A 24986-nucleotide genomic window follows, 5' to 3' on the forward strand; every position below is an offset into this window, starting at 1 on the left:
CTGGGGCGCCTGGGTAGTTCAGTCGTTAAGCGTCTGCCTTCGGCTCGGGTTGTGGTCCTGGGATCGAGCCCCGCATTGGGCTCCCTGCTCGGCGGGGGGCCTGCTTCTCCCTCTCCCGCTCCCCCTGCTTGTGTTCCCTCTCTCACTGTGTCTCTCTCTGTCAAATAAATAAATAAAATCTTTAAAAAAAAATAAAAATAAAAATAAAGATAGACGTACCATTTGCCCCAGGAGTTGGCATTCCTGGGTGTCTACGCAAGAGAAATGAAAGCATATGTGTGGACAAAACTTGTGCACAAATGTTCATAGCAGCATTATTCAAAATAGCCCAAAGGTGGAAACAACCCAAATGCCCATCAACGAATAAGTAAATAAACAAAATGTGTTGCATCCATAAAATGGAATATTGTTCAGCCATAAAAGGGAACTAAATATTCGCTGTCACATGGATGAACCTTGAAAACATTATGCTAAGTTGAAACCAGTCACAAAACCACATATTACATGATTCCACTAATATGAAATGTCCAGAGTGGACACACATGTAGAGATAGAAAGTAGATTAGTAGTTGCTTAGGATTGGGAGGTGATGACTGAGGGGTATGGCGTGTCTTTTTGAGGTAATGGGAATGTGGTAAAATTGACTGTGGTGATAGTTGCACAACTCTGTGATTAGACTAAAAACCATTGAATTGTACACTTTAAATGCGTGAATTGTGTGGTATGTGAATTACATTCCAATAAAGCTGTTAGCAAAAAAAAAAGAAAAGTTGCACCAGTCAGTATTCCCAATAGCAGTGTATAAGAGACCCTATTCTCCCACATTCTCCCCAACTCTGGGTGCATTACTGTAATTTGAAAATTTAATTCAGCTCTGTTGGGGTTTAACATGGAAACAATAAAATTCACCCCTTTAAATGTACATTTCAATAGTTTTGACAAATGTATACACATGTGTAACCACTATAGCCAAGATACAGAACATTTCCAGCAGCCCGGAAGGTTCCTTTGTACTCTTTCCAGGCATTCACCCGTCCCCCATCTGCTCTCTCACTGTAGATTAGATTGGTCTTTCCTTGTGTTTTGTATAAATAGAATCATACGGTATGTACTCTTTTTGCTTGATTTCTTTTGCTCAGCATGTTTTTAAGATTCATCTGTGTTGCTACATGATCAATAGTTAATATTCTATTGCTTGGATATACCACAGTTTGTTTTATCCATTCCCCTGTTGATAGACATTTGGCTTGTCTTCGTTTTATTGTTTTCAACTTCATTATGAATGAAGCTGCTATGACTGTTAATGTACAAGTCTTGATGTGGACATGTTTTCATTTCTCTTGTGTAAATGCTGGGTCGTAGGTAAGGAGATGTTTCACGTCATAAGAAACTGCCAAATTGTTTTCCAAAATGACTGTACATTTTTAAAAAATCATGTACCATTATTACTGTGCTTTTAAAAATCATTAATCCGATAGGCAAAACATAGTATCTTGGGTATTTAAATTTTCATTTTTTTGATCTCTAGTGGATGTATTGTTCCCTGAATTTGACCATTTATTTTATATTTGTGAATTTCCTTTTAGTTCTTCTCTTTTGCTCTTTTTGTTTTTTAAAGAATTTATTTGAGAGAGAGAGTGAGAGAGAGCATGAGTGGGGGGTGGGGGTGGGCAGAGGGAGAAGCAGACTCCCCACTGAGCAGGGAGCCTGATATGGGGCTCGATCCCTGGAGTCCGGGATCATGACCTGAGCCGAAGGCAGACGCTTAACTGAGCCACCCAGGTGCCCCAGGTCTTTCTTTTTCCAGTTTTTTTCCCCCAACATTTGTATTATAAAAAATCTTAGAGAAAATTTGAAACAATGGTGCAGCCGTCCCCTTCATAGCTACCACCTGCAGTAGACGTTTGTTAACTTTGGCCATACTTGCTTTACATACCTGTCTGTCTTACTTTCCTATGGTTCAGAGAAAAAATTGGAGACATCATGACCTTGTATTCCTAAAAATAAAGATACTCCCTTTCATGACCATTATGTCATTTTCATGCCAAAGTGAATAATCCTTCCACCTTTTCCCCTTGGCATTGACTTTTTGAAGTAATGGGTCCAGTTGTATTGAAGAATGTCCCACATTCTGTATTTGTTTTCTTGTTGTGGTGGTTAATTAACATGTTCCTCTGTCCCTTGTGTTTCCTGTAAACCATGTTGGGCCTAAAAGGCTTGATTACATTTAGGTTCAGGATTTTTTTTTTTTTTAAAGATTTTATTTATTTGACAGAGAGACAGTGAGAGAGGGAACACAAGCAGGGGGAGAGGGAGAAGCAGGCTTCCCATTGAGGGGAGAGCCCGATGCGGGGCTCGATCCCAGGACCCCGGGATCATGACCTGAGCCAAAGGCAGATGCCCAACGACTGGGTGTGCTTCACAGATAGTCACATCAAAGGTACATAATGTCAGGTTGTCCCACTATTAATGATGCTAAATTGATCATTTGGTTAGGATAACTGCCAGGTCTTTTCATTGTAAAGATATGTTTTTCTCTCTGCAATTAGTAAGTAGTTGGGAATCTTAACTGATTTTGTAAAACTACTTAGTAACGTTCTTTCACGATCTCTCCCTCCATTTGGTACTTACCTTCTAACTTGCTTATTGATTTTTGGTTTAGGAGAGATTTTTCACTTTTTAAAGTAAAACCATCAATAGTAGAAGACATATCTTTCCCAAACTTCCCTTTTCTCAGCCCTCCTCTCCCCTTCCTCTTCCTCTCTCTTTTCTCCCCCTTTCTCATTCTGCTTTACTTCAGAAACGGGTGTGACAACCTAGCTCTTTCTCCCATTCTGTCATCTTTTTTGCATGACAGATTTAGGAAATTGCACTGATCCTCAATGTAGATACAGACAAACTCACTTTATCCAAGGACTTCACTGCTGTGCCCGACCCCATCCCACTGGCAAGGGGGAGACTTGGATCCTGAAGGCTGCAGACAATCAGTGTTCTTACCTTCACTTCTTCTTCACCCATCAAAGCTACGGATGGAGAAGAGAGGGGACCAGAAGCCAAACTGCTAATTTTGGGGAAGACCTCTTTATTCCTTCTGCTTGCAACCCTTTTCTCTACATCCTCTTTCCCTGGTTCATTCCTGCCCATCCTTGCGGGCTTCAGCTCAGGCATCCTACCTGAGGAAGACGTTCTGGACCCGCTTACGACATTGAACGCTCTTTTATGGGTTTCCATACACTGCACACGTGCCTTAGCTCCCTTGAAGCTGTCTTTCCCATTAGCTTGTGACGTCCCGACGTCACTGTCACCCAGTTCTCAGTGCAGAGCCTGTCACATCGCAGGTTCTTGGTACATGTTGCTGGGATGTTACCTTTCCTGGCCTGCAGATGACCTCTGCCACATGCATCTGCTTCCTGGTCGTGAAAGGAAGATGGAATCGCAGGTTCTTTTTGATCAAAAGACACATTTATCTGTACCGTATAAATAACTGAGGAATTAGAACTCCTTGGCCACCCCCTCTTTAATTGTGCCAACAGCCTTAAAGCCAGCTTCTCCACATTCTAGGGTAGTTGTTTCTCACTCGGTACTTTTCTTCTTTATTCTTGTAGACCTATAGAATTGTGGACTTTGAGCTGAAACAGGCTTAGCATTCAGCTACACCACCAAATATACAGATCCACAGGCTGCCCACTTCTCCTGGAGCACTGCAGTGCTCAGAACATCATTCCGCTCTCTAGCCTGAGTGGTGCCTGGTAAGGGACACTGTTGTGAAGTGTGCCCCAGAGCTGATGTTGAAGGCGAGTCATCAGCCCCCAGGGGGTACTTCCTTGCTGAAGGAGCTGCTGGGGGTGTATGTGCCAGTAATGGGAGGCCATGGAGGCCCCCAACTGCAGTTCTTGTTGAAGGGCTATTAGACCTTGCTACCGTGCAGACACTCCTTTGGGGCGGAGAGTGAACCGGTGCTAATAAAGACAGTTGTGTCTGTGCGAGGGCACTGGTGGGATTCGATTGTGTTTCGTTGAAGAACTGCGTATCTAATCTCTAAATGGCAGTTCCCTCCCACTCTCAAGACCTTTGCTCATCACCCACCCTAACAGTCATGCTTTCTCTGTGTCCCTGAGTCCAGTTGCTGGGAGGCTTGGCTGCTGTGGCCAAGAAGCCTTTAAGTGTGCTTTAATCACAGCACACAGAGTCAGAGCAGCTCTGAACGTCATAGGGAACGTCAGCTGAAGTCATGAATCCATTGTATTGGCAATCTCTTGTGTTCTAGACGGTCAGTCCATCTAAATACCTTACTTCATTTAATTCTTACCATAGGGCGCCTGGGTGGCTCAGTTGGTTGGGCGACTGCCTTCGGCTCAGGTCATGATCCTGGAGTCCCGGGATCGAGTCCCGCATCGGACTCCCTGCTCAGTGGGGAGTCTGCTTCTCCCTCTGACCCTACCCCCTCTCGTGCACTCTCTCTCACTCTCTCTCTCTCTCAAATAAATAAATAAAATCTTAAAAAAAAAAAAAATTCTTACCATAGCTCTGTAAAGTAGGTTGGTTCCTCCCCCCCCCAAGAAAGTGAAGTTCAGAAAGGCCAGATGTTTACCCAAGGCTGCGCAGCGGGCAGGAAGGTGGGGACACAGTCTCTCTCTCCACTCCTGTGGCCAGTGGCAGGTAACAGGTGATAATGAAAGAAGGGCTGCTCTTGTTCTTGAGCGTCAGCCCATAGTGGGAGCCACACTGGGTTTCCACCTGAAGAGAGTGGCCTGGCCTGAGATTCTCTTGGTAGATGAATTTTTGACTGTGTGAAAATGAATTTATCACTGTGGCACAGTGGACAGGATGAGATTTCCTCAGTAAAATCTGGGATTTTGACTTAAGAAGAATCAGAGGTTATTCATCTTCCTTATACCAGGGATGTGGATTGGGCTCTTGCAATTATATGAAGACCCTGAAATTTTACAGTTAAAAAATCAATTTCAAGTTTCATTCATTGGGACTTCTCTCCCTACTCTTTTCCTTCTTCTCTTCCCAAATGCACACCGGTTCCCAGAGACCTGCAGGATGAGAAAACAAAATCTCCTTGCCATTTGGTTCAGTCTTTCATGCCACAAGCCCCTCCTGCCTGGCTCATTTGTTGGCTTCGTTTGTGAATATGAAGGGGAAAAAAAATCAGCATATCAAGGACTTTGGTTTTGAGAAAATAAATGTCCATCACTTTTTCTTTTGACTTTTTTCCTGCTGTGTAGTTTGTTAAATAATTTGTGCCTTAGATAATGTTCATTTTATTTTTGTCTGTTTTCCCAGGAGGCCTTGAAGCAGGGGTAAATGAAAGAGAGATAAGTTTACCCTGACCTTGATTTTTATAGCACTGTCATAACTAAGGTGTGTTTATCCTCCCATGGAGCTATAAAGACACACTTTTTTTTTAAAGCATTTGCAACGGTAGTTAAGATGGGAAATGCCCATGCAGTAGGTTTCATACTGTATAAAGTTCTGAGGTTAAAACTGGGATTTGCTAATGAACTGAAACCTCATCTTCTTACCACTATTTTCAAGTTTGATTTTTTTTTTAAAGATTTTATTTATTTGTCGGAGAGAGAGCACAAGCAGGGGGAGCGGCAGGCAGAGGGAGAAGCAGGCTCCCTGCTGATTAAGCAGTCTGATGCAGGACTCGATCCCAGGACCCTGGGATCATGACCTGAGCCAAAGGCAGATATTTAACCAGCTGAGCCACCTAGGCGTCCCTCAAGTTTGATTTCATGAATAGCAAATTGTTGCTTTTGACAGAAAGACCCGAGTGAAAATGAGCATATCATGAAGACAAAAATGTAGGTATTTTTAGTGCCAGTAAAGACGAAATATGTACACACGTCTCAGGAGATGGTCAGCAGAAGGGCTGCGTAGTGCAGCTGGGGCGGTGCAGAGATTTACAGAGTTTCTGAAATAGACACCAGCCTGAGATTATCTCGCTTGCCTTCATTTCAGTGAGTGAGCCCCAGCTCTCCTCCCCACCCCAAACTTCTTACTTGGGTGCCTGACAAGTTGATTAAAATGCATGCATGGGAGGGGAATAAGAAGAGGGAGAGATTTAGGGTGACAGCTGATTCTCAGTAGCAGATGGAAGGGAGATTGTCTTTAGCAGGCAAAGGTAAAACATTTCATTTTGGAAATTTCTATTATGTGAGGAGGGCCATACAAAGTTATTTTGTTTGTGGTGTTTATTTTTTTAATTAAGTTTTTATTTTAATTCCAGTATAGTTAACAGAGTGTTGTATTACTTTCAGGTGTATGATACAGTGACTCAACACCTCCATACATCACCCAGTCAGTGCTCATTGGGACAAGTGCGCTCCTTCATCCCCATCACCTAGTTCCCCCATCTGCCCAGCCCTCCCCTCTGGTGACCATCAGTTTGTTCTCTATAGTTAAGAGTCTGTTTCTTGGTTTTATCTCTCTCTCTCTCTCTCATTTCCCTTTGCTTGTTTGTTTTGTTTTTTAAATTCCACATGTGCGTGAAATCATACGGTATTTGTCTTTCTAACCAACTTATTTCACTTAGCGTTCTACTCTCTAGCTCCATCCATGTCATTGCAAATGGCAAGATTTCATTCTTTCCTATAGCTGAATAATAGTCCATTGTATATATATTCCACATCTTTATCCATTCATCTATCAGCGGACACTCGGGCTGCTTCCATATCTTGGCTATTGTAAATAATGCTGCTGTAAACATAGGGTAAATGTATCTTGTTGAATTAGTGTTCTTGTATTATCTTTGGGTAAATACCCAGTAGTGTGATGCTGGGTCTTAGGGCGGTTCTATCTGTAACTTTTTCTTTCTTTTTTTTTTTTTTTAAAGATTTTATTTATTTGAGACAGAATGAGAGAGAGCACATGAGAGGGGGGAGGGTCAGAGGGAGAAGCAGGCTCCCTGCCGAGCAGGGAGCCCGATGCGGGACTCGATCCCGGGACTCCAGGATCATGACCTGGGCCGAAGGCAGTGGCTTAACCAACTGAGCCACCCAGGCGCCCCCTATCTGTAACTTTTTGAAGAACGTCCATACTGTCTTGCGCAGTCGCTGCGCCAGGTTACAGTCCCGCCAGCCATGCACCAGGCTTCCTTTTATTCCACATCCTCACCAACACCTGGTGTTTCTTGTGTTGCTTGTCCGTGCTTTTTATTTTTTTTATTTTTAATTTTTTTAAGTTTTTATTTAAATTCCATTTAACATGCAGTGTGATACCTACCAGTGTCAGGTGTCCAATAGAGTGATTCATTGCTTCGTACAACGCCCAGTGCTCATCACAACAAGTGCGCTCTTCAGTCCCCACCACCTAGTTCACCCATTCCCCCACCCCCCATGTTTGTGCTTTTTAAAATCCTCCTCAGAGATATGGCGGAGGTGTGTGGTTGTGGGGGTCTTACAGATCCTTCTACTCTTTCTTTTGCCTAGCAGTAGCTGGTGTTTCCCCAGTACATCCCTACCCTGGGTACCTCTCATTTATACTCTTCAGGGACAGCATCTCCCTTTCTGAGGAGGGGCACAGTTCTAGACTCATAGAACTGGCAGGAAGTTGGCATAAGCTAATTCAGTTCTCTCTCATCACAAAAAGGGAAACTGAGGCCAGGAGCACTGAGTTGGACAGAGATGGTATCCCACTTAAAGTCACACTAGTGTTTAGCATCAGAACTGACAGCAGTGCTGGGTCCCCACTCCTGGTTTAGTTTTGTTCAATTTGTAACATATTGTTCCTTCTCATCTAGGTGAGGTCTCTAAAATGAAGCAGACCCAGAAAAGGCTGTAATTGTTAATTTACACAGCTGTGTTACCTGATTTTAAATGGCCGGGGGAGAAGGGAGGTAGAATGGGGGGACCCACAAACCAAGAACAAATGGACAGTAACGCATCTGCACGAGCACCTAGAGTTCCCACCAAGGAGAGCAGAGTGTAGACTGAAACAGAGGACTCCTTGCAGAGGGGGCCCGGTATGGAGCCCAGAGGAGTACAGAGTGCAGGACAAGTGGGGCAAGGCCAGCGGCTGTCCTAGTCTGCAGTGGGGCTCTGTGGGCTCTGGGTACACGCTGGTGTTTTCACTCTGGAGGTCACACAGCACATACTCAAGGGCCTATTGCGTGGTGGCGCTGTGCTGGGACGAGACGGGTATTGGTGAATGGAATAGACACGGTTACTCCCTCATGGAAAGTGCAGTCTGGTTGTAGAGACAGTCAGCATACACACCAGTAGGTAATGGCAGATTGTGGTGGGTCCAGGGTGTTGGGAGAGGACTTAGCTAATAATTTACACTGAGAGTGGTCCAGGAGGGCTCCTGCGGGAAGCTGATATCTGCGAGGGGACGGAGTTAGCTGGGTGAGTGAGGTGCTTGTTTATGCTAGGTGTGTCAGCTGGGGGACTCTACCTTAATGAGTGAGTATGTAGGGACTCTGTCCTACCTCATAAGCTGTGAGAATCCCTGCAGGAGTTTCAGCAGGGGAGAGGTGTGAGCAGACACAGTTGTTGAGGTCATCCTGGCGTGCGAGTAGGGTTCAGGACAAGCCCCTGGACTGAGGGAAGGGGGAGGAAAAGCTGACGAAGGGGAGAGCAGCCCGGCATAGGATAGGCTGCCCAGTAGGCGAGGGCATGGGCTGGGGTAGGGGCAGATGTTGTAGGAAGCTGTCAGGTGAGGTCTGACGGTGACTGATTTGATAGTGTAGCGGCAGAAGTCAGGATCTGTCGGTGTCCTCACTACCCATCTTCCACTTTCACACCTCACCCTGTAGAAATAGCACCTCCCAGCTCCCTCTCCACCTTGCTTTTGCTCCATACCACTGAGTGCTCCCGACATAGCACATACTCGGTTCTCTGTCTTTCCCCGTAAATACAAGCTCCATTGGGCTAGGGAGGTTGTTTTGTTTGCTGCCGTCTCATTAGCAGCTAGAACAATGTTAAGTAAGTGAATCAGGCTAGTGTCATGAAGAAAGTGGTGTCTCCGCCAAATTAATCTGGCTACAGTATTCATGCTCTATAGCCCACATGCAACCTGAAAGCGTTCTCATTCTTAGCATCAACTCATTTGTTTCGTTAAGCACCATTTTACACAGGGCATTATGGTAGCTGCTACATAGAATTAACCTACTAGCTCTAGCTCCTACCCCCAGAAAAGTTAGGATTTGATAAATGTACCCATACCTACTTACCCTACTGTCACTGTGACCCTTGTTACTGTCAAAGTCAAGGTTTGGGGTTTCAGATTCAGTGGAGAACAGATTTCATGGGTTTTCTTTAATTGTCAAAGCTGACTTTTAGAAAAGGAGCTGATCGGGGGCGCCTGGGTGGCTCAGTCGTTAAGCGTCTGCCTTCGGCTCAGGTCATGATCCCAGGGTCCTGGGATCGAGCCCCGCGTCGGGCTCCCTGTTCCGCAGGAAGCCTGCTTCTCCCTCTCCCACTCCCCCTGCTTGTGTTCTCTCTCTCACTGTGTCTCTCTCTGTCAAATAAATAAATAAAATCTTTAAAAAAAAAAGAAAAGGAGCCAATGTTTTTAAAACCTATTTATAGGTCTTGGCTACCTGGAGAGTGTTACCTTATCCTTTGAAATGCATCAGACAGCTTCAGATTTCTCTGCCTTTTAAGTGGGTTGGGTAGCTGGCATTGCCTTGAAAATGACTAATAATGGTAATAATAACAAATTTGTTTCTTGCCAGTCTTCATAGGAACTCAGAAACATCTGCTGATCTATTTCTGTTACCTCTCTGGTAGACAGTTTCTAGAGTCCTGACTCCAGTTGTGTACTCTGGCAGGAGACCTTTGTTAATTTACTTCCTCTTTAAGCCAGATGTCTGTAATGGGTGGAGTTTTTCATCCTTTACATAAAAATCTTAACCTTGGTGAATATTTGAACCTACTAATTACCTTTTTGCGTAGGTGGATAAAAGTGCTAGGGAAGAGGCACCTGGGGGCTCAGTCAGTTAAGCATCTGCCTTCAGCTCAGGTCATGATCTCAGGGTCCTGGGATCAAGCCCTGAATCAGGCTTCCTGCTCAGCGGGAAGTCTGCTTCTCCCTCTCCCTCTGCTTCTCCCTCTCCCTCTGCTTCTCCCCCGGCTTTGCTCTCTTTCTGTCAAATAAATAAATAAACCTTTAAAAAAAAAGTACTAGGGAACGGCTGGATTTTTTGAGGGTAGTTATTCCTAGTACTGATTCGATAGAAGCTTCTAACTTGTGTTATAATGTCTGTGGCTTGGCCACTTTGAACAGGGTGAGGGTGGCAGTTACCATACTAGCTACTGGGGGGCAGGGGTGTGCTAAGTTGAATACTGTAAAATGTAGACAGTGTTTGTGTTTGGGTGTGTAATTTTGCTGGTTTAGCTTTCTAAATTTTCTTTTTACATTATTTTAAAACATTAATAGAAGTATATGATTAGGGACACCTGGGTGGCTTCTGCCTTCTGCTCAGTTCATGATCCCAGGGTCCTGGAATCAAGCCTCACATCAGGCTCCCCGCTCAGTGGGGAGCCTGCTTCTCCCTTTCCCTCTGCCCTTCCCCCCTGCATATGCTCTCTGTCTCTCAAATAAATAAAATCTTTTTTTTTTAAAGAAGTATATGGTTAAAAATGTGAAGGACATAGATGAAGTAAATTATAGAATACTAGACAGCTTCAGATTCCTCTGATATTTTAAGTAGAGTAAGTGGCTTGAATAAGTGGAGAAATGTACATTGATCTAGGAATGGAGATGACCCGAATGGAATGATCATCCCTGCCCACATTAATTTATTTATTAAGTGCCACTCTAATCAAAATACCAGAATAGTTGTCTTTTGAGATTTGACAATGTGATTGTAAAGTTGGAACAGGGAAGAGTAACTAGGCAAGGATTCTAACATTTAAAAAAAAAATGATGGGAGGGCGCCTGGGTGGCTCAGTTGTTAAGCATCTGCCTTCGGCTCAGGTCATGATCCCAGAGTCCAGGGATCCAGCCCCGCATCAGGCTCCTTGCTCGGTAGGAAGCCTGCTTCTCCCTCTCCCACTCCCCCTGCTTGTGTTCCCTCTCTCTCTGTGTCTCTCTCTGTCAAATAAATAAAATCTTCAAAAAAAAAAAAAATGATGGGACCAACCTAAACTGGATAGTATATTACAAATTTATAATTATTAAATCTGTGTAATACTAGCATAGGATTGGGCATGTATCAGTGACATGAGGCCCCAGAACAGACACTAGTGTATATTATAATTTAATATATGTTAATGGAAGTTTCATAAATTAGTTGCAGAAGGTTAGACAATCAGATAGCGAATCGGGGTGAGCTGTGTAAAGAAGTAAATTGATTTTTTCCCCTAGCTGAATCAGAGTTAAATGTAAAAAGTGAAACCATTAAAAACATATGCACAAAACACCAAAAGAAATAGGATGTTCAGGGGCGCCTGGGTGGCTCAGTTGGTTAAGCAACTGCCTCCGGCTCAGGTCATGATCCTGGAGTTCCGGGATCGAGTCCCGCATCAGGCTCCCTGCTCAGCAGGGAGTCTGCTTCTCCCTCTGACCCTCCCCCCTCTCATGCTCTCTCTGTCTCATTCTCTCTCTCAAATAAATAAATAAAATCTTAAAAAAAAAAACAAAAGAAATAGGATGTTCAGGAATAGTCCCAAATATATATATGGGAACATAGTGTATGATAAAGATGGTATTTTAATCCCAACAGGGGAAAGTTGGATCATTTAGTAATTAAGTAGGAACCATTGACTAAAGCAGGATCCCATTAACACTCATTAAGCAAAATAAATTCCATTGGAGCCAAGACTTGACTGTAAAATGTGGAGCTGTGAGAACACTGGAAGAAGGTCCAGTTTTCCCAGTCTTGGCATAGAAAAAGCCTTTTTAAGTATGGCCAAAAAAATAGAAACATTAAAGAAAAGACTTTAAAATTTTGACTACATTAATGAAAAGTTTCTACTAAAAATAACAACAAAAGCCCACAATACATACAAAAAGTAGAGTAGAGCTAAAACCAAAACAAAAGCACACCATAAATGGGCAAGGCAGAGGTGGACGGTCAAGACAGGCCCAATAACTGTCATTATGTGTTGCAATCATTCCCACCACATTAAGAACTCTCACACAACACAAAACAAGAAGATGTGCGGATAATTAACATACAAATTCCAACAGCTAATAAACATAAAAAGATAAAAGTAGGAACCAAAAAATAAACTGATTTTTTTGCTTGTTGGCTTCACAAACATTAATAATAACTAATGTAAGTACTGGTTTGGGGAAATAGGCACTAATCACTGCTGTTGGAAGTGTAAATTAGTATAAACTTTGATTCTTTGTAACAAAATTATAAATATACACATACCCTCCGATTCAGTTTCTATTTCTAGGAACTTATCTCCCAGAAAGTCATGTAATTGCACAAAAATATAAGTAGCAGGATATTCATCGCAGCATTGTTTATAATAGTGAAAAACAGAAACGTGTCCTTTAGCATAAATGAATGTCTGTTTATGGAGAAACAGTTAAGTAGATTGTGATAAGTATATACAGCCAATAAAAATAATATAAAACTGGGGCGCCTGGGTTGCTCAGTCAGTTAAGCATCGGCCTTCGGCTCCGGTCATGATCCTGGGGTCCTGGGATCAAGCCCCACATCAGGCTCCCTGCTCATCAGGGAACCTCCTTTCCCTCTCTGTCTGCCACTCCTTCTGCTTGTGTGCTCTCTCTCTCTCTGTCTCTCTGTCAAATAAATAAATAAAATCTTTTTTTTTTTAATTTATTTATTTGACAGAGAGACACAACAAGAGAGGGAACACAAGCAGGTTGAGTGGGAGAGGGAGAAGCAGGCTTCTCATGGAGCAGGGAGCCCGACACGGGGCTCGATCCCAGGACCCCAGGATCATGCCTGAGCTGAAGGCAGACGTCTAATGACTGAGCCACCCAGGTGCCCCATAAATAAATAAAATCTTTAAAAAAATATATAAAACTATATTTATTGGCATAATAAGATACCTGTAACATGTAAATGAAAATGGGTTATAAAACAGAATTATGATCCAACATATTTAAGTATTTTGTTTATTCATATATATAAGTATATATATGTATGTTACAAGGACTTAAGGGCCAACTACAAAGTTAGGGAGAATAGTCCACAAGACCGTCCTCACTTCTAACACCAGTTTATAAATTAGAGGAATTCCCGAAACCAACTTCGAGTTGAACAATTCTCTAGAGGGACTCACGGAACTCGCTGAAAACTTATATTCTTCATTACGGGTTTATTACAGGGAAAAGCTTCTAATTGAATCAGCCAAGGGAAGGGGTGCATAGGGCAGAGTTGAAGAGGCCTTCAAATGCAGTGCTTCTGATGGAGTTACCTCCTTCCCACCACAGCGTGTGACAATGCACACGGAGCTTTGCCAACCGGGGAAGCTCACCTGAGGCTTTGGTGTTCAGTTTTTATGGGGCTCGATCACATACTGCCTGTGTGGCCACCTTCTGGTCCCCAGCCCCTCCTAGAGATCTGGCTAATACCTTTAGTTACCAGTTCCTCTGGAGATTGGAACTGATACCGTGTAGTCCAGAGCCCCTATAGTGAATCAGATTGTGAGATTCTCCTAAGACCAAAGCCCCTAGGCAAACAAAGACACTCCTGTCAGGCAGGACATTCCAGGGGCATAGAGGTCACCTCCCAGGAGCAGAGGGCAAAGGCCAGACTCTCTTTGGATAAGGTTATTTCATTTCTTCACTGCATAATATTATCACCAAAATTCAAATAATGGTTATTTCTAGACAGTGTAATTGCTGGGGACTTTGCTTTTGTTTGTACTATTTTGTGTTGTTTGAATTTTCTTTCAGTGTGCGTGTATAATTTAAAATCAGTAAGACTAAAAACGCTAAAAAAGAGATTAATGGAAACAATCTCATGGGGTAGACGGGCGGGCAGCGAAGCAATAAAAGAAATGATAGAGGGAAACTGGTAGATACGACTGCACAAATGTATACTCTGCTTATTCCAAGATATGCTATATAAAGAATTAAAACTCCAAAACTTAAGGGAAACATTTACAGAAACAGCACAAATTAATATTATGGCATTACCAACATAAAATAGCAAGAGAAAACAGCGAACATTTTAATGGATGGTGAAAACTGAGTGAGATCTGTAGTCTAGTTAACAATAACATGTCAGAGTCGTTTCCTAGTGGGGAGATTGTGCTCACAGCTACGGAGGATGCAGCCCTGGGGAAGGCTGGGGACTCTTTGTGCTATTTTTTGCAACTTCCCGTGAGTCTATAATTATTTCAAAACAAAAAGTTTTCTAAAAGACAAAGGGGCGCAGACAGCTCATACAGTAAAAGAGACACATGGCTAATGCACATTTTTTTTTAAGTATTAAAATTTATTAACAAATGATGCAAACTGAAGTGACATACCGCTTTTTCTTGTTTTAAGTCTAGTCCCGTACCCAGTCCAAAGGAGTCTGAACACCCTGGGTTCTGGATTCAAGTTTATTTTCCTGGCAAATAAACATGAATCTGGCTTTAAATGGTGCCCTGCCCAGCATCCCTGCTCCTGCCTGGAAGTCCAGTTATGGCTAGAATCTGACCAGAAACTCCAAGCTTTAAAACTCAACAACATGCCCCAGAACTGACTGCTATTCAGCAGCGTGCCCCAGCATCGGCTGGCACTCCCTCTGTCCTTTTATACCTCACCTGTAATTCTCCCGGTGAGGTGGACATATCACCATTTTATAGAAGGTGGGGCTTGGACAGCTCATGTCACTTGTCCAGAAATGGAAACCACTCTCCTTTCCCTGTTGGCTTGGAAGTGGTACAAGCATGGCAGTGTCTGTCCCCTCGTGGAAAGCCAGAACACAGGAGAGAGTGCTCCCAGCAAGGACACAGGTCACCAGAGTTCACAGACAGGGTGAAGGGGAGGTCACCACTGCAGCTACTCTGATTTTGCCTGGTTTCAACTCCTTCAAGTTGCTTTAATTTTTGAAGGTTATAGAAATGATTACTCCCTGGGCACCTGGGTGGCTCAGTCGGTTAAGCATCTGCCTTCGGCTCAGGTCATGATTCCAGGATCCTGGGACCGAGCCTCGTGTCTGGCTCCTTTGCTTCTCCCTCTCCCTCTGCCCTTCCCCTCTGCTCGTGCTCTCTTTTCTCTCTCTCTCTAAAATAAATAAATAAAATCTTAAAAAAAAAAGAAATGATTACTCCCTGCTCTTTACACAAAACAAACATAGGCCCTCAGAAACGTGCTCACACATGAGGACAGATGCACACCGAGACAGGCTACGCTAGCACACACGTGTACACAGTGTGCTCTCAGTCGCACGTGCGCACACACACCTCACACACCACATCCATCAGCACACATGCACACAACACACACTCGCTCACCTCGTCATGGGGCAGACCTGGGACGAGGACCTCAGGAGGCCATGTTCCTGCCTTGCTGTCACTGCCCTCAGAATCTGCTCCTCCAACAGGACTTTCTTTGAATATAAAAAAGTAAAATAGACACCAAGCGACCCACGAGGAGGATGGATTGCGGGTTTAGGCATGGGAGCAGGACCTGACGACCTCATGAGTTTCCTCTGGGAGGAGGCTCTGCTTGGGCAGGAGGCCCAGGGCGGAGGCCCACAGCTCAGGCAATTCCGTTAAACACACCGCCCTCCTTCTGCCATGCCTCTCGCTGTGCCTGCTCCCCACGTCTTGGCTCCTCAGTGAACCTTTGTCCGTCTGGAGCCTGTTAGTTTTGGCTCCTAGCAGCCTGTGGAACCAGGCCCAGATCCCAGGAAAGCCCATAGAGACCGCTCTTTTGAAGAAAAAGAGAATCCTGGAAGAGAGACCAGTCTGAGCATTATTAATCCACTCACTTATTAAAGAAATCACTTAATAAGCATTATCCTCATATTTGGGTCTAGTTCACAAAATTGACTTGCACATAAATTTTGTATCTGCTCATGTGATTAATTGCCTTCCCCAATTAACCCAAAGCCCTATTTATTATAAGGTCTTGGACGGTACCTGGTCTTTTTGCCTTATTTATTTTGAAAAAAATAACATTCTTGTATTATGTTTCAGCAGTATAAAACAGTCAACAGTGAAAACTAAGCCTCCAACTAACCCCCTTAATTCTCCAGTTTAGCTCTCTAAAGGGAAATCCCTGTTTCCCTGTTGCGTGTTTCTCATGTATCTTTCTTTCTTTTTTTTTTTTTTTAAAGATTTTATTTATTTGACAGAGAGAGAGATAGCGAGAGCAGGAACACAAGCAGGGGGAGTGGGAGAGGGAGAAGCAGGCTTCCCGCCGAGCAGGGAGCCCGATGTGGGACTTGATCACAGGACTCTGGGATCATGACCTGAGCCGAAGGCAGACGCTCAACGACTGAGCCACCCCAGCGCCCTCTCATGTATCTTCCTGAGCTTGACTGACAGGCTGTCTCCTCCCCCGCCCCCGGCCCAGCCTGTGTGTCTTGTGTGCGTAGCTCCCTGTTATAAATACACACGGCGGCCGTGCTCTTCATCTTGCCCCTTAGTTTCCTTCTCGCTACATACAGCTTGTAGCTCTTGCCTGCGTCTCAGCGCGTGAAATGTGTGCTGCCCCATAGTGTCCCTCCGTGTGGGTACAGCGCAGTTTTCAAGCCAGTTGCCTTTGATGAGTGTGTAAGTTCTTTCCAGCCTTTTGCTGCCACGTCAGTGCGGCTGCTTGATGTCTTTCACGTGTGTCCTTGTGCACGTGTGCTCGGGGCGAAGTTCCTCCCAGTGGGATTGGGAGTCAAAGGGGTGTGTGTTGGCAGTTGTCCGCTGGCCCCCCAGCAAAGTTGGTTTTGCCCATGATTGTGTCCCCAGTGTCAGCTCACTGATCAGACCTCTCCCTGCCGGAGTGCTGAACCGTTGGGGAAATGACACGGAGGACTTGGTCCACAGCAGCACTATTCACGGCAGCCAAAAGGTGAAACAACAAATGTCCATCGGCAGGTGAAAGAAGAAACAAATGTGGTCTCTCCCTCCAGCGGGATAGGATTCAGCCATGGAAAGCAACGAAGGACTGGCCCAGGTTACAACATGGATGACCCTTGAAACTAGTGTGCTTCGTGAAAGAAGCCACACACAAACGGCCACGTATTTTATCATTCTGTTTATATGAAGTGTCCAGAAGAAACAAACCCAGAGAGACAAAGTGGATTAGTGGTTGTCAGGGCAGGGGGAGGAGGAAGTGGGGAGTGACTGCTCCGTGGGTTCAGGGCTTCCTTTTGGGATGATGAAAACTGTTCTGAAGCTAGGTAGCAGCGATAGGCACGGAGCATTGCAGATTGCTTAAAGCCACTGAATCGTATGCTTTAAAATGGTTGAAATGGTAAATTTTATGTTCTATGTACTTAACCACAATAAAAAAGAGTCAATAGGTGGTAGCCAGGATATTACCTTTCTTGTTGATGAGCCTGAGGGTATGGCTTACAGGTGACCCACAGGCTGCCTTTCCAGGTGGCGCAGACAGTCCTGGACCCTATAGGACAGCCCCCCCCCCCATAGGAGCAGAGCAAGGGGAATGGCAGCTTGCTCCCAAGAGGAGAGGCAGGGAAGGGCCTGGACCACCCACTCCAGTTCCTCCTCCTACACTCACTGCTAACATACCCACTCTACCCAGCTGGGTGGGAATAAAGCTAGGGGAGGTCTTGCTAGTGGGCATCCAGGAAGCATTTCGAGGAATGGTGAAGAAATACTGCCCCATAACAAGCAAGTATGGTTCAGTGAACAAATGAATGGGCCCACCACACTTCTGGGGCCTGTAGTGACAGATCCTTGAGCCTCTGCCTGCTTTCTTTTGGAGAGAATGGTCCGACTAGGAGTTAGGAGCTAATCCTACGTGGGATGGACAGAATCCAAAAATCTCCTCTTGGTCCCGCCCACCCCTGTTCTTCTTAATTTCAGTTCCTGTCTGTGCAAAGCTTGCACTTTTAATTTCCATTCCAAAGCAGTCTCTTGCCAGACCTCTGAAGAATTCAGAGTTTGCTAGTCTATCCAACAACAGTCTTTTTTTAAAAATTTCTTTCTTTATTTTGGAGGGGGGAGGGGGAGAGGGGAAGAGAGAGAATCTCAAGCAGACTCCCCACTGAATGCAGAGCCCAATGCAAGGCTCGATCCATGACCCTGAGATCGTGACCTGAGCCAAAACCGAGTCCGCTGCTCAACCAATTGAGCCCCCCCGCCCCAGGCGCCCCGACCAACAGTTTTGAGAGACCTTTTTTGTACTCTGAATTTCCTGTTTCAGGTTGTGAGCCTGTCTTCTAGGAGAATGTCCATGGCAGGACAGTGTGAAGATTTTTCATTATGGAAAAGGTTAACACTCACTTAGTAGCTCTGTACTTAAAGGTGCCTCCCATGCGCCCGGCATTGTGCTGGCATGAGTCAGCCCTAGACCTTGGCCTTCCCGTCGCTTGGGGAGAAACTGGGGTCGTTGTTCTGACAGGAAAGCCCATGGGGCATGTAGGAGGGCAGTTTTGGGAGGTGAGGCCAAAGGAGGGCTTTGATTATTGAGGAGAAGCCAGTGGTCTTAAAAATCTTTGTAATGTGTTTCTGGTTAATGCTTTTTTTTTTTTTAGATTTTATTTATTTATTTGACAGAGAGAGCACAAGTAGGCGAAGAAGCAGGCAGAGGGAGAAGGAGAAGCAGGTTCCCCGCTGAGCAGAGAGCCCAACGCGGGGCTCGATTCCAGGACCCTCAGATCATGACCTGAGCCAAAGGCAGATGCTTAACCGACTGAGCCACCCAGGCGCCCCTCTGGTTAAGCTTTAAAGAAGGAATGTGGTGGGGCACCTGGGTGGCTCAGTCCGTGAAGCATCTGACTTGATTTCGGCTCAGGTCGTGATCTCAGGGCTGTGAGATTGAGCCCCAAGTTGGGCTCCGTGCTGGGCACCTGCTTAAGATTCTTTCTCTCTCCCTCTTCCTCTGCCCCTTCCCCTCCAAAAAAGAAGGAATGTAGCATAATCCTGAGACCAAGAAGGACCCCCATCAGCCATGTCTGGAGGATGAGTGAAGCTAGGCCAGGGTTGGGGGGAACAGAAGCCCAACTACAGATGCTTTCTGGGGCCCCTGCTCTAGAGAGGTCTGCCAAGGGAGCTGCGAGTTCCCTTTAGAAGTGTGTAGAGCAGCCTTTCCCTAGTCCCTGGGAAACTAGACTTTGGGTCCCCCCATGGAAAGGGTCCCAGTACAGGTTTGGTCTGTAGACGTCTGCATAAGGAACGTCTCCTCCTCCCTCCTTGAAGACTGACGGTGACGTCAGCGCACAGAGGCTCTGAGAAAGCCCATCAGTGAGGAGACTTAAAGAAATTTATCCCCACATGGGGCGCCTGGGTGGCTCAGTCGTTAAGCCTCTGCCTTCGGCTCAGGTCATGATCCCAGGGTCCTGGGATCGAGCCCCACATCGGGTTCCCTGCTCGGCGGGAAGCCTGCTTCTCCCTCTCCCACTCCCCCTGCTTGTGTTCCCTCTCTCGCTGTCTCTCTCTCTGTCAAATAAATAAATCTTAAAAAAAAAAAAAAAATTTATCCCCACGTTTTTCTAAAAACGTGTGTATGGATTCCTTTTTTCTCTGTAGTACCTTACATACAGAACTGTGCGTGCTGCTTCTTCAGATCTTGTCTTGAAATTTCTGTGGGCAAAGGGTGGTCAGGCACCATAAAAAACCTCCTAGTTGCTCTTTTACTGTCTGTGCTTCCGTGGGCGTCTTAGGTTTTGGTTTTGGACTCGCTTCTTTGTGTTGGTTGAGCACCACCTGTTGACTGTTGAGATATTACAGAAATCGGGGACAGGGATGTGACACCAGTCGTGTATTCTGAACTCCTACGTATTTGTACTGAGGTTTGACCAAATTTGACACAAACATCAAGGAAAAGTGAACCATTTCAGCAAGCGAGGAGGAAGGAGAGGAGAACCCCAAACTGCCCCCCTGTCCAATTTGGTTTCTAGCCCACAGGGTTTGAGTTCTCTTTGCATCTTCCCACCTCTTCATTGTGAGTAATTGAAGCTGCCCGCATGATCTAACTTAGGTCTTTGAGAAGATGCTCACGTCAGCCACTTTTTCTTAAAGCGGGGCTGAGGTTCGGTCTGTAGGTAAGCGCAGTGGTTAGTTCTTAACAGGACATTGCAGGACATCAGAGGTGGTTTTCTTCCCCGGAGTCCTCATTCACATGGCAGCCCTTCTGCTTCTGTCCTCCACGGCCATCTGTGGAGGCGGCAGACACCCCGGCAGGATTCCTCAAAGAAGGGGGGCCTTTGAATCCTGGCTTCAGCATGAGGAAACTGTCAGTTACAGAAAAAGTGTCTTTTTTCCCTTTAAGGAAATAGAAGAACAGGGACAGTTTTCTGTTTTGTTTTGTTTTGTTTCCTGGAACCACCTGCCCAGCTAGATACCAAGTTGCTGGAAGGTCTTACAGAGGAGGGGAAAGAGGGTTGGTTTTGCCAGGTTGTGGGACCTAATCTACTCTGCCGTGCGCCCTGCTCTCCAGCCTGGCGTAAAGCGGCCGCACGCCTCCCCCCGGCCTCATGTAGGGGCTCTTGACCAGGCGTGTGGTTGCTCGCCTCAGGGCCCCCACAGGCAGGCAGAAGAGCAGCAGGGGCCCCTCCCTGGCTCGGGGTTGAGCCCGTTTCCTCATCCTCCAGGCGGTAGCTGAGATGGCACCTCCTCCAGAAAGCCTCCCCTGACTACTCCGACTGGGTTGCTTATGCACCTCTGCGCCCCCACAGCCCTGGGCTCTTCTTGGTGACCCCCAGCACCTGGTGTGCTCCACAGGGGCGGGGCCTCGTGTGCCCCATCTGTTCCTTTCCTCCCTTGTAGCGCCCGTCCCTCGTCGAATGTGTGAATGAGACCCAGTCCCTGCCTTCAAAGCGCGTAGACAGGGCTGCCCTCTGCCCCGGTCTTTGTTCACTGGTGTATCGAGGGTGGACCGTGCGTGGGACCGTGGGTGTCAGCTTTTTCCTCCCCTGGAGGAGGAAGGCCACATAACGGTGGTGGCAAACACAAAAGAAAGGACTTTGCAAGTCAGGAGGTATTAAAATTCAGGCCTTTCAGTAGTAACTTAAGTCCAGATAATTGAGATGGTTATGAATACCTTAAATTTATGTTTTGCTGTAGGGTTTACCAGTTGTATGTGTCTAAGTGTATATGTGTATGTACATACATATACACTGTCTCTCATTTAGTCCTTATTAAAACACTCAGGAGGAGATGGTATTATCCTGAGTTTACCCAGGAAACTGGATGTCAGACAAGCTACCTGACTGCAAAAGCCAGTGCTCGTGCCGTGCAGCAGGGGCTCGAGGCCTAGCGTTGGCTGCTGAGCCTGAGTGAAAGCAGACCGCTTGGAGGTAGGTTAGGAGTACCTTTGGACTGGGCAGAGACGGCAAGGAAGGTGACGGACAGGTTGGAAACGTCCAGCCCTTTGAGCTGAGACTGCTGCTGTCTGTCTGTCCCTCAGATTCTACGAGGGCGTGCTGTGACATTTTCTCTCTGGGGGTCACAGCCTTCTGGCCTATGTGATCCAAAGCCTGGCTCGCTGGGATAGGTGTGAGAGGCACGAGGTCTTGCCAGGTGCCCAGCCAGGGGCTTTGCTTTTTAAGCCAGGTTCTCGGGTTCAGGTAGGGTTTACTGCTTGGGTGCTAGTCTTTGGAGAACAGTTGCTATTCCTCACGAGGTCTCTGAGTGGCTTTGCAGAAGAGGCAGGGCTGTGGCTCACAACCAGGTAGAACCACCAGAGCCCCCTAGAGTGTGGACTACAGATCATGCCTTGTCCATCTCCAGCCTTCTGAAAAAGGGAACCCTGTGTCAGCCACCCAGAGGTGGCTTCTGACACAGCACTTGGCAAACTGGACTCTGAGAAGCCCGTGCCACTGGGGAGTGCTCCTCGCCGGCTGGTAGCTGGGGTACGAGCGCTCCTTAACTCATCCGGAGAATTATTCCCAGGCCCTGCTGTGTGCCGTAGTCTGTGCTAGGTGTTTAGGGTGATGACACCTAACGGGCCTTCCCCTTGGCAAGCCGCAGGGTACTGCGTGCGGCTCTGGGTGCGGACACTGCTCCATGGAGGCCGGCTGAGTGCCACCTTTGAGTTTGAATGGTGCTCAGGGAACCCTGAAGGAGTCATCAGCAGCCTGGGGGAGGCCAGTGCCAGCACGGAGGAGACGGTGTTGGAGCAGGGGGCAGAAGGAGGTCCATGAAGAGTGAGGACCATGTGTGCACAGGTCTGGCGGCAGGAGAGGGTCGCGCAGGCTCGGAGGCCAGTGGGACGTTGGTGTGCCCGCGTTGTAAATGCCTCTTGGGGGCTGGTGGCAAAGAAGGTGGCCCAGGGTAAAGGAGCTTGGCTTTTGTTTATTTGCCAGCAGATTTCTTTCTTTCCTCCCTCCCTGCCCCCCCACTTTGTTGGATTGTAATTGACATACAACACTGCATAAGTTGAAGTAAGGTATACAATGCGATGATCTGATATATTGAAAAATCAAAAGATTTTTAACTTTTAATTATGGAAAATTTAAAAGACAGGTGAACGTCAACAGACTAAGACAGTGAACCCGTGCGCCAACACCTACCAACGCGTGGCCAGTCCTGTCCCCTCCGTGTGCTGACTCTGCCACCACCCCCACCGCCACCTCCCCCCTCCCTGCTGCCAATCACTTGGAAGAAATCCCAAAGTGACTCGTGCCTTCTGTCAAGCCTAGCCTGTGGCTTGTGATGGATTAATCCAGAATTTTCAGGCCTGGAGTGAGTGGGTGACACTTTTCGATTTCATTTCATTTTCAGAGAAACCACTAAGTTTCCCTTCTTTGTCTTACCTTTCAGTGGGAAGTTGGTGTCTCCAAAGTGGAAGAATTTCAAGGGCCTGAAGCTCCAGTGGAGAGACAAGATCCGGCTCAATAATGCCATCTGGCGGGCGTGGTACATGCAGTGTGAGTGGTACACAGGCTTCCGGTAGGAGGGGCCTGCAGGGGCCCCGAGGCCTTGTGGTGGGCAGGACCTCCAGGTTCTACCACCTGGAGGCCTTTGCACCTTGGGGCCCAGAGCCCACTTTTCAAACATTATGCCTCAAAGGGAAGCCTCTCTTGGGCAGTCTGCAGCAACAGGAAAACCAAGCCGATCCTGATGAACTGGATACTTCTCAGGTGTCAGGCTCAGGGGGCCAGTCACATGGTCTGTGTCATGTAGTTGCCTGTAATCTGCAGGAGACAGACGTGTTCGCCCAGGGTTCACAGCATAATGTGCTCGCTATTAGGTTAGACGCTTGGGCCCCGCGTTGTAAAGGCAGAGGAGGGAGGGCTTAGTTCTTTCCAGGGGAGTCAAGGAGGTTGTAGCAGAGAGGTGATATTTGAAGAGTCAGGGAACAGTTCCTGTTTTCAGCAGGTCAAAGAAGATACAGACCCAGGCCTTGTTCATTCTCCAGCTGGCTTCATGCCGGTGGATCCGGTGACCTTTGCAGGAGATCATCAGCGTGCTTGGGGCATGCTTGGGTTAGGCTGGCATTTCTTTTGATAAGCCAGACTCCCTTTCTTACCCATGAGTTACTGACAGATTCTTTTCCTTTATTCTCTGAAATCTCATTTTCAAGGGAAGGAGAAGAAAAGAACACTTGGGAGGGTCCCACCCTGAGGGGGATGTGGACAGAGGGGGCAGGGACTCTTTCAGGGGTCTTGGTCATAGTGATACGTCTCATCCTTTCTCTGCCCAGATTTGGAGAAGCGCAAGAATCCCGTGTGCCACTTTGTCACTCCACTAGATGGCTCTGTTGAAGTAGATGAGCATCGCAGGCCAGAGGTACTTGGCTCGTGACCATCAGTAGCTGGAAAGGATCTGCCCTCATCAGGAGGAAGCGACTCTCCCAAGGCCGGGAGCAGGGGTTGGATTCCGCAGCAGCGGGGGTGGGGTAGGGAGAAGGACCATGTGACCTCTCAAGGATGAGGTTGTGACAGCCCACAGAGGCTCCCCTCTTCTCAGGCTGGGCTGAGAGGTTCTCCCATTGGGACTTACTTTCCACTTTCCCTTAACATTGGCATTTTTCTGGAAGTCGGTAGGGAGGGATCTGGGCTCCTTACAAGGCAGATATCTTTAATGGTTAAAGAATGACCTCAAGATCTTTATGTGATGAAATGGAAAGATGCTGAAGAAATAGTAACTGAGGGAAAAAAAGCAAATTGTGCAACAGTATTTCAGTAACTTTGTTAATTTTTTTAAAGTGTGTATCTGTGTGATTGTGTGTGTGTAGGAAAAGTCTAGAACGATATACAGAAATCCTTTATTGGTGGCTACCTCTGGGGAGGGGGATTAGAGTGAGGTGGATACCCTTATACCCTTCTGCATTGTTTTAATGTTATCCAAGCATGTCTCACTGTTGGGATAAAAGGGGGAACAAATAGAAAGTAACCCAGTGAAAGACCCTTTTGAGTGGTGGGATGTGATCTGGTATTGGACAATATTAAGGAATACCATTTTGTTGGTCTGGTGATAATACTGTATTGTTCACTGTGAAGATTCTTTACTGTCAGATACACAATGCAGTATTTGTAGGTGAAATTATATGGGCCTTATGATATCTGGGACTGGCTTTTGTATCCTCCAGCCATAAACAAAAAGGAACCTGAAAGTGAGGCAGGCTCTCTGAGGAGGGCGTGACTTCTTCGTCACCAGAGTTCTTCAGGGATACGTGGAAGGGGCTCACCTGCGTGATGGAAAGGTTGAAGTAGCTACTCTTGGAAGTCACTTTCCACCTAAAACTTCTGTGATTGGCCATTTGTTTTCACCCTTTGAAAATGTGGCAGAGTCTTCTGGATAAGGACATTTAGTGCTACCCCTGGCTCTCTGTAGGGCTTTTTCAGTGCCTGGGTGGAGGGCCCTCTCCCTCTTCCCTGCCCGAGCACTCTCTGACCCGTGTCCAGTCCAGACCCTTGGGACTCGTGCCACCAAAGTCGCACTTGGTTATCTGAGGTCACGAAGTAAAAGCCCATCTCTAGGGTG

At 46.4% G+C, this 24986-nt stretch overlaps 1 protein-coding gene across 3 annotated transcripts in view; it reads left to right on the forward strand.

Moving 5' to 3' along the window:
- Positions 1-24986, forward strand: part of MLXIP (MLX interacting protein) — a 59727-nt gene that overhangs the window by 19867 nt on the left and 14874 nt on the right. For all 3 annotated transcript variants that reach the window (XR_013443539.1, XM_036085032.2, XM_036085033.2), the window contains exons 2-3: positions 22821-22927; positions 23704-23789. Coding sequence is in view for 2 of the 3 variants with exons in the window: in XM_036085032.2 (XP_035940925.1) it covers positions 22821-22927; positions 23704-23789 (193 nt within the window). In the remaining variant the exon portion in view is untranslated. The remainder of the gene's footprint in view (positions 1-22820; positions 22928-23703; positions 23790-24986) is intronic.

Source organism: Halichoerus grypus, chromosome 13 (genome assembly GCF_964656455.1).
Source record: "Halichoerus grypus chromosome 13, mHalGry1.hap1.1, whole genome shotgun sequence".
NCBI classification, from domain to species: Eukaryota; Metazoa; Chordata; class Mammalia; order Carnivora; family Phocidae; genus Halichoerus; species Halichoerus grypus.